General features: G+C 50.9%; 1 protein-coding gene across 1 annotated transcript in view; it reads right to left on the bottom strand.

Moving 5' to 3' along the window:
* Positions 1-11,663: 11,663 nt before the first annotated feature.
* Positions 11,664-12,459, bottom strand: part of MARCO (macrophage receptor with collagenous structure) — a gene marked incomplete at its 3' end in the record, with an annotated part of 139,043 nt that continues 138,247 nt past the window's right edge. The window contains exon 18 of the mRNA XM_081260786.1: positions 11,664-11,794. Coding sequence (XP_081116912.1) covers positions 11,664-11,794 — 131 coding nt within the window. The remainder of the gene's footprint in view (positions 11,795-12,459) is intronic.

Genomic DNA, 12,459 nt, shown 5'->3' with positions numbered 1-12,459 from the left:
TGTTTAGCATGCTGCCGCTCGTGTTAATAAGAAGCCCGTATACTGTAATATGGGTTATGCTAAATGATTTTTGCAGGGAGGATACATGTGAAACTAGCTACCATTTCTAGCTTGAGATGCTTATGAATGGTTGAAGTGAGATAAGGAATGCAAGAGCAGGTCTTTGGGTAGAAATAATGCGTCTGGCTTTTGACTGTTGAGTTTAAAGAATGTCTGGGAGGCGGAGTGAACGGGGCTCAGTGTGGCAGGAAGGCTGGGATTGTGTGTTTTATGGTCCCCAGTGCCCTTTGAACTTTTTACTCAGATGAATGTAGTAGTTTTTATAAGAAATATTAAATTTATTTTAAATAAAATTTGTTTAATGGAGTTGCTGGCACACGGATGAGAAAGATCTGGCTTAGCCACTAAAGGCCAGGGAGTCTCTCTGGCTACCTCTGTGGGCCGCATTATTTGTGTAGTTTGAGAAATCCTTTGTCACTGCATCTATTCATGGAAGCCCTTACGAAGTCCTCCGGTCAGGTACCACCACCAGCCCTCCCCCATCTTGCCCCCAGCTGCGGCCATGGCAGGAGTTAGTTCTGAGCAATTTCTGTTTCATTATTTTTTAAAATAAATTATAGATAATTTGCAACTTTTTTAATATTTATTTTTTAGGTGTAGATGGACACAACACAATGCCTCTATTTTTATGTGGTGCTGAGGATCGAACCCAGGTCCCGCCAGTGGTAGGTGAGCGCTCTACTGCTGAGCCACAATCCCAGCCCAATTTCTGTTTCATTATGATCACAAAATATTATTGTGTTGCCCAAAGATAGAAAAATCACTAATTTGGGCAAATTTCTGGGCATGTGATGTGTGTCTCCTAGAAAGTGCAGCACAGCACAGGTGGGTGAAGGAGCCCTGGGATAGGAAACCAGGTGACCTGAGTTTCAGTACAGCCCAGCAGTCGATCTGGTATTTTGGGCCAATCTCTGGACCTCAGTTGTCTCTACAGTGAGGGACCCCAACTCAAGTCATGACTTTCAATAATCTTCCCCAGTCCGATTTCTATTTTTCTACATTTCTTCCCAGCCCTCAATTCAAGACTTGGCTACATTTCCTTCCATTTCTTCAGTTTACTGGTGGTGCCTCCTGGAGGGCTGAGCCTGCAGAGAACTGGAGCAGGTGGCACTGTGGGTGGAGAGTTTGGGCCCTGGAGTCAGATATCCATTGGCCTGAACCCCATTTCTATTCTTTTCCAGCTGTGGTCTAGAACCAGCCAGTTATGCTTTCTGGGTCTTGGTTTCTCCCTCTTTGAAGTGCCTTCTAGGTAGTGCCACAAAGAAAAGATACTTCATCTCAGGGACTCAGCATATAGTAGGTGGTCAAGAAAAAGGGAACTTCTTATGAATGCACCAAAAAGTATGATAGGACAGTACCTCATGCTTACCCTCCCCTTTCCTTCTAGTCTTCTCCAATGTTCATCCTCTGGGCATTTGTGTCACTATCATTATCATATGTCAATGATAATGGCTGATTAAAACTGTCTGCTGATGCCTCTGTCTCTCCCACCAGATTACAATCTCCCTGGGTGCCTGGTCCTGCCTTCTACCCTTGGATCCAGCACCTGGCATAGTGCCTGGCACCAAGGAGCTGCTCTGTGGACTTGGCTGGTGTGTGGTGCCTCCACGTGGTGTCCTGCCTCGGTGAGCCCTGAGTGGCCTGCAAGCTTGGGGAGGGAGCTTTGCCTCTGGGCCTCTGTGTCTTCTACCCCCCACGTCTCAGCTTTGATTGAGCTAAGGCTTCCACGGGGCATGGATGGGAGTGGGAAGCTCTTGGGACAACCTGATGCAAGCAGTGACCGTTTGGTCTCCTTGCCCAGTGAGGATTGAGCCAGAGGCTGCTGGGCCATCTACCATGAGATTCTCAGAGAGCCAAGTCCATTCATCCAGGAGATAAACAGCCATCAGCCAAGACCGGGGAGTGTCAGTAAACGCAGCTGCCAGGTGAGGAGGCTCATTTTTAATTAATTGCAGCCTCTTTTATCAATGACAGCAGGGGCCACAATCAGCGTCACTGAATTGCTTTAATTGCCTCTGAGAACGCTCCACTCCTTAGGTGCCCTGGGAAAGCCTCCTCCGCAGGCTGGGTAGCCCCACGGGGTCCGTCCCATCCATGCAGTTGGACAGCTCTTCTCAGGTGCACAGGCCAAACCCAAGCTCATCTCATCCAGAATCCTCCTGGATTCTCTTTGCAGTAAATAGTGCCACACACGCCTGGGAACCCCAGCCAGGCACCTGGCAATCAACCTAGACATCCCCCTGCACTCTGCACGGAGGGTCCCTGCCCTCCTATGCCCCTGTCCCTGTCTCAGCACTCACCTTGCCCTAGCTGGGCTACTCTGCCCACCTCCTCCACACCCAGCGGTATGACTGCTCTTCCTCTTTCCTCCTGGATATTACTCATCTACCCTGCTCAGGTGGGACTTCCATGGAAAACTTCCAATGTCCTCCACCAGTGTGTGGGTCCCCTGTCCTGCTTTGTGACTCTGGACTCCATAATGATCCGGCTGTCTGTTGGTGGTTCCGTCACCCTAACTGGGCCAAGAGAGTTCCTTGAGTGTCTGACTGGCACGGTCCTCCATGTCCAGCCCCTACCCAGGGCCTGAAGCTGAGAATGAGCCTGGGTAGGGTTTCTGAAGGGGCATTAAACTGGAAACTCTCACAGGAGAAGGACCAAGACCATCCAAGACCTCAAACCAGTATTTAACCCAATAAGAACAAGAATTCCGTTCCCCTCACTACTTTGAAGCTGCTCTACTGTAGAATCCCCCGCCCCAGGATCCCCAAACTCATCAAACACCCCCCTCCATCAAACGGGCTGGAGAAGCCACCTCCTCCTGCCCAGAGGCCTCACCCCGGGGGAGGGAGCACGGGAAGGGGGTAGCAGGTAGGAGAACATGGACCACCTGCTCACCAGCTCATGCTGTGGCCCCAGGTGATTTAACTTAACCTGTCTGAGCTTCGGTTTTCTTCGTGGTAAATGGGAGGTATAGACTCTCATGGGATTGTTCTGAGGAATTATGTCGACTGTCCAAGGAGGGTTTGGCAGACGGCCTGTGCTTATCTGCAGATGAAGGAGGCTATTTCTTCAGAAGGGGGCTGGGTCAGAGTCGTGCAGTCAGTCCCTCCAGGTCGGGATGCAGACTCACAAGCCTGGCCATGAGGGAGGCTGGCGCCTGGCAGGCTGAGCACGGCCTGCAGCGCCCCCTGGCGACCTCCCACCGCGGCCAGGTCTGCAGGTAACTCCCAAGTCTTCTGCCTTGAAGGAATCCAGGCTCCAGGGCGTAAGCAGCCCAGATTATGTTTATGGGGCCAGGGACCTGAAACCAATGCAGCCCAGGACTGTCCTTTAGTCTTCTGCCCTGACACTATCGGTCCCGACCAGTCATCTTCCAGGGTCTACCAAGTTCTCACCAGGAGTCAATTCCCTAACCCATATCAAGCACCTATTGTGCACCAGGGTGCACCTGCTATGTGCCTCCCAGTCCCCACCAAGAAGGGCAGAGAGGACGATTCAGCAGAGGACTGCAGTCAGGAAATCCAGAAAAGTGCTGTTTGCACATGCAAATTTCATGTTATCTTTAGTAATATTTTGAGGAGGTGCCATAAAGCAGTTTTGTGATTGTGTTCGTTAAGGTTTGACAATATGGATTAGGCAGTGGGGTCAAGGGGAAGCATTCCCATCTAGACCTGGGCTGGTGGGAGGTCTGATCACAGGACACATTCTGGGCCAGCAGGAAGCCTGACCTGGTGGCACACAACTGCAATTCCAGCTACTCCAGCAGCTGAAGAAGAAAGATTGCAAGTTCCAGTACAGGCTGGGCAACTTAGATCCTGTCTCAAAACGTAAAAACAAACAAACAAAAAACAGGGTTGGGGACAAAGCTCAGAGGTAGAGAGCGTATGCAAGGCCCTGTGTTCAGTCCCTGAGAATGCAAAAATGAAAGAGAGAGGAGGACAGGACCATCAGCCCAGGGCTATCCCAACCCTTCCCTCTGTCTGTGATGGGTCACACTTCCTGGTGCTTCCCAGGGGCCCCCGTCCTGGGGGGTTAGGAACTGGGTCTCTGTTTCAGAGGTGTCCAGTGCAGCACCTCACACATACTAGGCACATGTAAGTCACAAGGGAAGATGCAAGTGTGAAACAGAGTGGGTGGGAAAACAGAAGTGTGGCCCCTGATTAAGGGCAGTGAGGGGCCCTTGTGGTGGGACATTTAAAGGTCCCCAGCCATTGACTTCTTTAGGGCCCCCCAGATTTGCCATTCCTGGTAAGCGAGACTTGGCAGGGAGATTGGCAGTGGCATGAAGTGGTGCCCGGCTGGGTCGAAAAGGGGAGGTAGAACGTGAAGAGGCAAGCAAGGTGTCTTCTTCAGTCATGTGGAGGACCCTCCATCCCCTGTCACTGGGCACACCTGGTCTGCCATTCTACCTCTGCCTCTCACTGGCTGTGTGACCTTGGACACACAGCTCCTCACCTGTACAATGGCCCTGTGGTATGCACCCTGCAGGCTATTCTGCAGATTAAATGAGATAGTAAGAGCCTGGCTCAGGGTGAGCACCCAGTGGGTGTCCACCGTACTGCTCTTGACATGCCCAATAAAGGCAGGCACAGACCCCTTCCTACCCCAGAGTCACAGGTCTCCCCTGACAACCCCAGCACCTGTTCCTCTCCACTCTGCTCAGCAACTGCCCTTGGCGCCTGCCCTCTGAGAATAGAGAAACAATCAGATGAGAACTCCCTCGTCTGTCCCTCACCTCCCCACCCCCAGATCCACTGGCTACCGCATCTTTATTCATAGTTTTGTCTGCTTTCCTGCTATAATGGAAAAACTCTTCCTGCTCCCACCGATTGCTAAGAGTCCTTTGCCCTCTACTCCTCCTAAGGATCTGGCTCCTGAAATGAAGCCCTCTCTTCTGAATTATTAATCTCTCTCCGGGGCCATTGCTATCAACGTATAAACAGGACATTGTATATCTTGTTATAAAATATCAAGCCCTCCTCTGCACCCTACCTGTCTCCCTGCAGTTGCGACCCACTTCCTTTTACAGCCCACCCAGCAGGCTGCCTTGGGACCCTGTGCCTCCCATTCTCTAAAGGAGGGATACACCTCAGATCCAGGGGGACAAGGATGGAGAGTCTGAGCTCAGGAGAGGCAGAGCCTGACTTCTTTGATGATGCATACTATACTTTCATTGTTTAACAAATGGCGTTTTTTTTCCTCTTTTATATGTATGGTCATGGTGGGCAAGCCCCAATCCTGGAAAAATATTTTTTAAATGAAAAAAAAATCAATCTACCAAAGACAAACATTCTGGTATGTTTTCTTCTATCCCTTCCAGTAATTTTTTTTACCCTAGGCATTCACATTTTTAAAATAATCTTGGAAATAATTTGAAATAATTCATTTACCCATAGAAATAGAGAAATAGAAAGTTAGGTGGCCCATTTTCAGAATACTGTATCTAGCCTTAATTGGATCCAATTGTAGCCATTTCAATTATAGCTTCTCCCTTTGCCTGCCCCAATTTTAGCTAATCACCTAGATCGTAACCCTGAGCTCCTCCCATCAGGGAGCGCTGTGGTAGGGATATGAGCAGGTAGACCACCTAGGCACATTTGCTGGCCAGGTTAGGTAGCATGCCCTTCTGGCAGAAGTAAGGTTTGCCTTGCCCACCCACTTCTGATCACGTGTTTGATTTCTTGGGGGTACCTGGGTACTTCTCTTTCTCTCTCATACACACACATACACACACAGACACACACTGCACCATGTATTGTGTTTAAAAATGAGGGTGCAGCAAGACACATCCAGCTTCCACTCTCAGAGCAGAGAGAAGCAACCTCCCATGGGGCCATCAGGCTGCCACACCCAGGCCTGGGAGGAAGTGGGGCTGAGGGGGAGGGAGGTGAAGGACGGCAGCATGGAGTGAGGGACTGAATGAAATTCCCCTGGCTGCAGTCAGTCCTAGCTGGGTGGAAAGCAGCAAAGACGGAGAGATCAGCAGGATTGGGTGACAAGACCTCTTACACTGTGACTGGGACTGGGGACTTCCTTGTTATGGCAGTGGGTGGTCTTTGGAGGGTTTTTAACGGGGAAATGACAAGATCTAACCTCACTCTGGCTGTTTGGAGTGAATGGAGACAAGGAAGCAAGACTGAAGGGCAAGAGACCAATTAAGAGGTGACTGACTGTAGCTGGGTGGGTAGTGCACGAGGGTAATTCAGTGACAGGGAGGCTGAGGCAAAAGGCTCATATGTTTGAGGCCAGCCTCAGCAACTCAGCAAGGCCCTGTCCCCATTTTTTTTTTTAAAGGACTGGGGATGTAGCTTTGCGGTAAAGCGTCCCTAAGTTCAACCCTCAGTACCCCTCCCCCACCAAAAAAATGGTGATTGCAATCATCTAGTCCACTGACAGTGTGACTTAGGCCATGGTGGAGCCTAAGTCAAGTGACTTTACTGTCCAGGTGACAGAGCTGTTGAATGCAGCAGCAGGACTCCAGCCCAGGCATCTGGTTCCAGAACTTTCTTAGCTATGCCTCTAGGGCCAGGGACAGGGACAGACCCTCTGAGTTTGTCTTCCTGGACAGAAGAACCATAAAAGGAACCCCATAGAGGGTCCTTTGAGGGTCCTGTTGTCTCTGTCCCTTCCAGCCAGTGTGCTCACATTGTCATCTGTCCCCCAGGCCAGAGTCAAAGCAGTGTCATGCAGAGGTCATGCCCAACTTCTCACAGCCTGAGTCCTGCTCTGCAGTGGCTGAAGTTGGCATTTTGCTGATTTTATCCAGTTCCTTCAACCCCAAAGACCCAGGGAGCTGATACCACAACTGCTACATTGGCCCCTAAACATCTGAAACTTCCTGGGGACTTGTCCAGGACCCGCTGCACAAGTGCCTGGGGGCAGCTTCTCTCCTTCCTCTTTTAACCTTTTGGGTGCCAGACAGACCCAGTTGGTCCAGTGCAGCTACAAGTTCAGTCCCAGCTGTGCTCCTTACCAGCTGTGTGTCACTGATGGAGTTAATTTTATCAGCTGGTTACTGCTGTGTAACAAGCCGTCTCCAAACTTAGTGGCTTTAAGCTGCAACTGCGAGCAATTCCCCATGAGTTTATGGGTCGGTGGGACAGAGAGTTCTGCTGTGAGCTGGCCGTGGCCAGTCGTGGCTGCATTCCCTGGTGTCCCTGTGGTTAGCTGTGGGCTGGCTGATGGAGGAGGGCCTTGGTGGCTGCCGCTGAGCCTCTCTCCACCTTGAGGCCCAGACCTGGAGATGGGGCACTTCTCCCATTTTCTATGCCAAAGCAAGCCTTGAGACCAGTCCAGATCCAAGGCATAGGGAAAAGGACCTCGTTACAGGTGGCTGAAAATTCACATTGCAGTGGCCATTACTGTGGTCATCCTCAGTATGGGGGGAGGTGACCCCAGGGTCCCTTTGTGGATGCCCAAATCTGCTGATGCTCAAATCCCTTACAACAAATGGTGTGGTCTTTTCCTAAAACACACGCACACCCTCCTGTGTACTTTAAATCATCTCTGGATGACTTATAATGCCTAACACAGTGTCAATCCCACGTCATAGTATTGTACCATTTAAGGAATAATGACAAGGGGAGAAACCCCTGTTCATTTTCAGTACAGATGTGATATTCCCCCCCCCCCAATACGGTTAGTCTGCAGTTGGTTACATCTGTGGATGTGGAACCCAGGGACACGGAGGGCAGGCCATATCAGGGTGGCCCAGTGGAGCCAACGGCGACCACATCACGCACCCTCCCTGAAATGCCGCTCGCTCCTTTGTTAGGCGGGAATAACATGATTGGCCTCGTGTGAGACCTTAGTATTTCTGTGATATTTTAGGCGATGATTGGTCCAGTGCAGCTACAAGAGAGGATGACCAAGTTCATTAAACTCACAGATCTTGGAGAGAGAAGCGCTGCACACTGAGGGGGGCCACTCGGGAGGATGTTCAACCCAGCAGGTGGGGAGCAGGGAGGAGCCAGGTCCCAGGAAGGTGCCTTCACTGGGGTCTGGGTGGGGCAGGAAGGATTTCACTGGTGCCCTCAGATGTGGCTGGGTCAAGGTCAGAGGAGGCAAGGGGGGGAACTTAAGGCAGGAGCCGATTTCGCCCCTCTGCCCCTGGTGCCTGCGTGGGCTTGTCGTGGGAATGTGGAGTCAACAAAGAAATACGTTTTAAAATTTACCCTCTACGTAGTCAAACTTGAGCGCCCTGATGCTGTTTTGAAAACTCACCTATAAAACTTAGATGGCAGAGGACAAAGCCAATCCTTCAGGCTGGGAATCTGTGAATGGGGACCTTGAGTCAGAAAAAATGTAAAGAGAGTGGCACGTGGGACCAGGTCCACTGCCCAGCAGCCCCAGCTCCGAAGGGCTAAGTGCTCTCTGGTCAACGCCCATTCATTCTTTCATTTGCTCACTTGATCCTTCATGTGTTTAGGAAATCCATCCCCAAATATTTCTTAAGAGGCTGTTGTGTGCGACATTGCTTAAGAGAAAGGGGTGAACAAGGTGCTGGACGTAACAGGAAATGAAAACATTTCTGCCCGCTACAGGACTGGTTTGGGCTAGATGATCAGGAGTACTTCCTCATGAGCCATGGTGAGAAGTCTGGCCCACACCTAAGGAAATGGGGATCCACGGAAGGCTTTAGAGAGGGCACCTTAGTCGTTTTAAAGATTTCTCGTGCTTCTGTGTGGAGAACGATCGTGGAGGAAGGTGGTGGAAGGTGGAGGAGGGAGACTAGTTAGGAGATGTTCAGAGCACCCAGGCCATGGTGCCGTGTCCTGGGCCATCATGACGGCAGAGAGAGAAAGACCTGGGTATACTAGAGAGATATTTGGGACACAGACTTAGTAGAGCGTGGTGCTTGGTGGGATGAGGGCTGAAGTCGGGGAGGCATGGTGTCTGACACTCAGTTTCCAACTTGGGCATGGGGTGGAGGGAGCCAGTTTCTAGGGTGGGGACCCGGAGGGGCCGACAGCGAGGCTGGCTCGAGCTGCTGCTCCTGAGGGACCCAGGTGGAGGTGCAGGGGAGGAGTAGGGTCTCAGAAGCTAGGACTGAAGGTAGGTGAGAAAGTCAGAGAGCGCACCAGCACACCTCGAAGAAGAGTAGCTGACACAAATGTTCTGGAAGGATCCGCGCTCTAGACATGTTCTTCTTGACACACACTATCCTGCTCCCTTGTTATAAACACAGTAATAGTTTTCCTGTGTTCCTGGGATTAGGATTGAAAAAGAATCCATGGGTTTTGTGAAAGGCACTGCAAGCTGTGGTTCCAACCTCTCCAAATGACTCTGATGTCCTGCTATGTTCACTTCCCAATCTGTCTTCAGCCCCATCAGTCTTTCTTCAGCATGTCATTATTCACCCCATTCCTCCTGCCACAGGACTCTTGCACATGCCAATTCCTTTGCCTGGGACCATCCCTCCTCCTTCATCTAGCTAACATCAGCCCATCTTCCCGGACCTCCTCTAACCAAGTCCCCTTTCCAGTCATTTGTTTCCAATGGGCCATTGGTGTCTCCTTCCTAGCATTCATCACATTGGTTTGCATTAATTTGTAATTATTTGATTAATTTGGTTTCCTCACTATTCTGAAAGGTCCCTGTGACAGAGAACATGGCTACAATTAACCCTGAGTTTCTCCCAGAGCCGAGCACAGCACACAAGAGTGTCAGGCCTGGGGTTGCAAATGCTGAGTGTGGGTTACGGGTTCCCTCCCCTGACAGCAAGATGTCCTCAGGAATGAGCCCCCCAGGGGGCACTAAGGGCAGAATCAGGAGGCTGGTGTCCTTGACAGGGTCAAAGGTCAAGTTAGCATCCCTAGGAATGGAGGAAGGGGTTTTCCCAGGCAGGAACCAATCCCCCACTCCTGTCCATCATTCCTGGAGGAGGCAGATCCTGGGATAGAAAATGAGGATCACGGAGCTGGACCTGAGCCTGCAGGAAGGACCCTCCCTCTATTCTACCTCCTCCCTCTCCCTTCCCACCATCCACTGGTGGGAGTGAGGGGCTCCCCCACTTCCCGGGCCCTTCTTGCTTCTCGGCTCAGACTGCCCTCACTTAAACTGCCAGGATCAAGTCGGCCAGGCACGGCTTTTGATGAGCTAAATGCAAAAACTTGGGAGAGTATTTCTACTTTCAACTCTTTCTCTGGCTCTCTTCCTCAAGAGACTGAGGAAGTCAGCTCTGGGGTTCAGATGGTATAGATGCTGTTAGATCAGAACGTGTCTGCCCTTGCCTTCTCTTGAACAAAAGCTTCTTGGAACAGGCATCAAGTTTTAAAGGGGAGGTGGGGGCTGATAAGCTGAATTAGCTGTATATTTGCAAAATATGCAGGGAGTCCAGGGACCCACAAAACGGCTTAAAATGTCTGTCTTCCTCTCTGACTTACCACTCCCCTGTCCCGTGTGTCCCCCAAAAGTGCACCATCATAGAGGCTTCTGCCATTATAGAGCTCATCAAGGGCCAAACCGTTCCTGTCCCCTGCCACTTTAGCAATGGTGCTAAAATCTAAAAGTGCCATTGAGTTCTGGGGGCTGGATGAGGTCTCACAGGGAAGAGCCCCAACATGTCCCTGTGGGGGGTACTTTTCACCCTGGGTGCCTGGGTTGCTAAGTGATGGAGAGATGGAGTCATCTCTCTTCCCTTCCTGGTTTCTAACTTGGCTCTGCCATTTGCAATTGTCTTTGGGGAACATTCCCAATGCTACGAGGCTGAGCTTCCTCACTAGTCAAGAGGTAATGGTGGCCTGGGGCCTGGGGTTGTGGCGCAGTGGTGGAGCGTTCACCTAGCACGTGTGGAGCACTGGGTTCGATTCTCAGTACCACATAAAAAATAAACAAAGAGGGAATGGTGACTGTGCAGTCACGTGGCACATGCAGTTGGCTCTCCTAGATTCCACCTTCAAATACACTATTGACACCCAGCAAAAGAGGCGATGGAATTCCATCTGCATCCCTGGGAAGACTGCTGCAGGGGAGGGGAGCCAGGCTCTCAGGATGAGCTTCTTACCTGCTTGGTTTAATTTAGTCATTTATTCAATAAATATTTCCCAAGTCCCTACTGGGGTTGATTAAACAGACCAAAGTCCCTGCCTAGATGGAGCTCCCATCCTAATGAGAGCTGATCTCCTGGCTGAAACCACAGTTCGTGCTGATTGTGCCACCTGGTGCCACCTGTCGGCCAGCCTCTTCATTTGCTGCCGGGCCAAAGACGGGGCAAGCGGGAGGGAGGGAGCTCTCAGAGATGCCCATGGCTGAAGGATGGTCAGGACCAATTGTGACAACAGGTGACCTTTTGCCAGGCACCCTCCATGCCTACCCTCCCCCTAGTGTAAAAGTTGAGGCCATCCCCGTGTGCATGGGCCTGTGATAATTCCAGGAAATGGTGTGTGTGTTGAGCGGGCACACCACCATCTATCAGTGAGGGATGGACGGTACTACCTCTGGTGTTCACCCACAGCCCACGGCATTGCCAGGTCACCCCTGGAGCTTTATTGATGATCCCTCCCCAGCCAATCCCAGGGAACCATCCAAGTGCTTTTCTCCTTTCCACATATGTGTGAGCCCAAAGACACCTTGAGGACAGAACCGTGAGCTCAGGGCTTCCATCAGCTGCAGTCCACACCTGCGTCCTCGCTGTGATCGCAATTGTGAGAGCCCCAGTTTCTCTTATTGCAGTCCCACAGGGTCAATTCTGAGCCTGTGCAGGCGACATCGTCCAGCCAGATCTTCCCAGTTCCTTAAGACAGAGGAAGCAAGGTAGAGGGGGAGAGGGATTATGGTCAAAGCAGAGCTTCGTCTGGGGTAGATGGCCATGTCCTCCACATGAGGTCAGGCCCAACGTGTTCAGAGCTAGTCTGGTCTTTTGTACTGACTCTGATTCCTTTCTGTTCTCTATGCTTCGATAGAACCCTTGTTCAGAGCTGTAATCCTTCATCCATGGCCCACTTGAAATCTCCCCCGAGGGTCCCCCAGCCTGCTACGGTCTCCACCTTTCCCAGAGCCTTTTAAACCACGCCATGTCATGGGTCTGAAGCTTCCACAGCTCTGTCAAACCCTCTCACTTCTGGTAAGATTGAAAACAGTTACATTACTTGATTACAGTCATTTACACACCAACGGGACTTTATATAGGTTAATCTATATGAGGAAAATGTGTATTTTAAAGGCATTTTATAGCCAACTGGATCCAGATTAAAAAGCAAGTGTACACTTTGGGGTAGGGTAAAGGCAGAGGGCTTTTGGGGGAGGTGACCAGTCTAGTGTCTGTGCTTAGTCAGCTCCTAGGAGCAAAAAAGGGGCTCAGTCAGGGGACTTAATTTCTTTGCTGATGATTTCACCTTTGACTATAAAAAAGAAAGACATAAGCAGAGCTGATGTCTAGTACCTCAAGACATCTTCCGT

This window comes from Spermophilus citellus, assembly GCF_964194105.1.
Source record: "Spermophilus citellus genome assembly, chromosome: 11".
Classification (NCBI taxonomy): Eukaryota; Metazoa; Chordata; class Mammalia; order Rodentia; family Sciuridae; genus Spermophilus; species Spermophilus citellus.
This window is presented reverse-complemented; position numbering and strand designations above follow the sequence as displayed.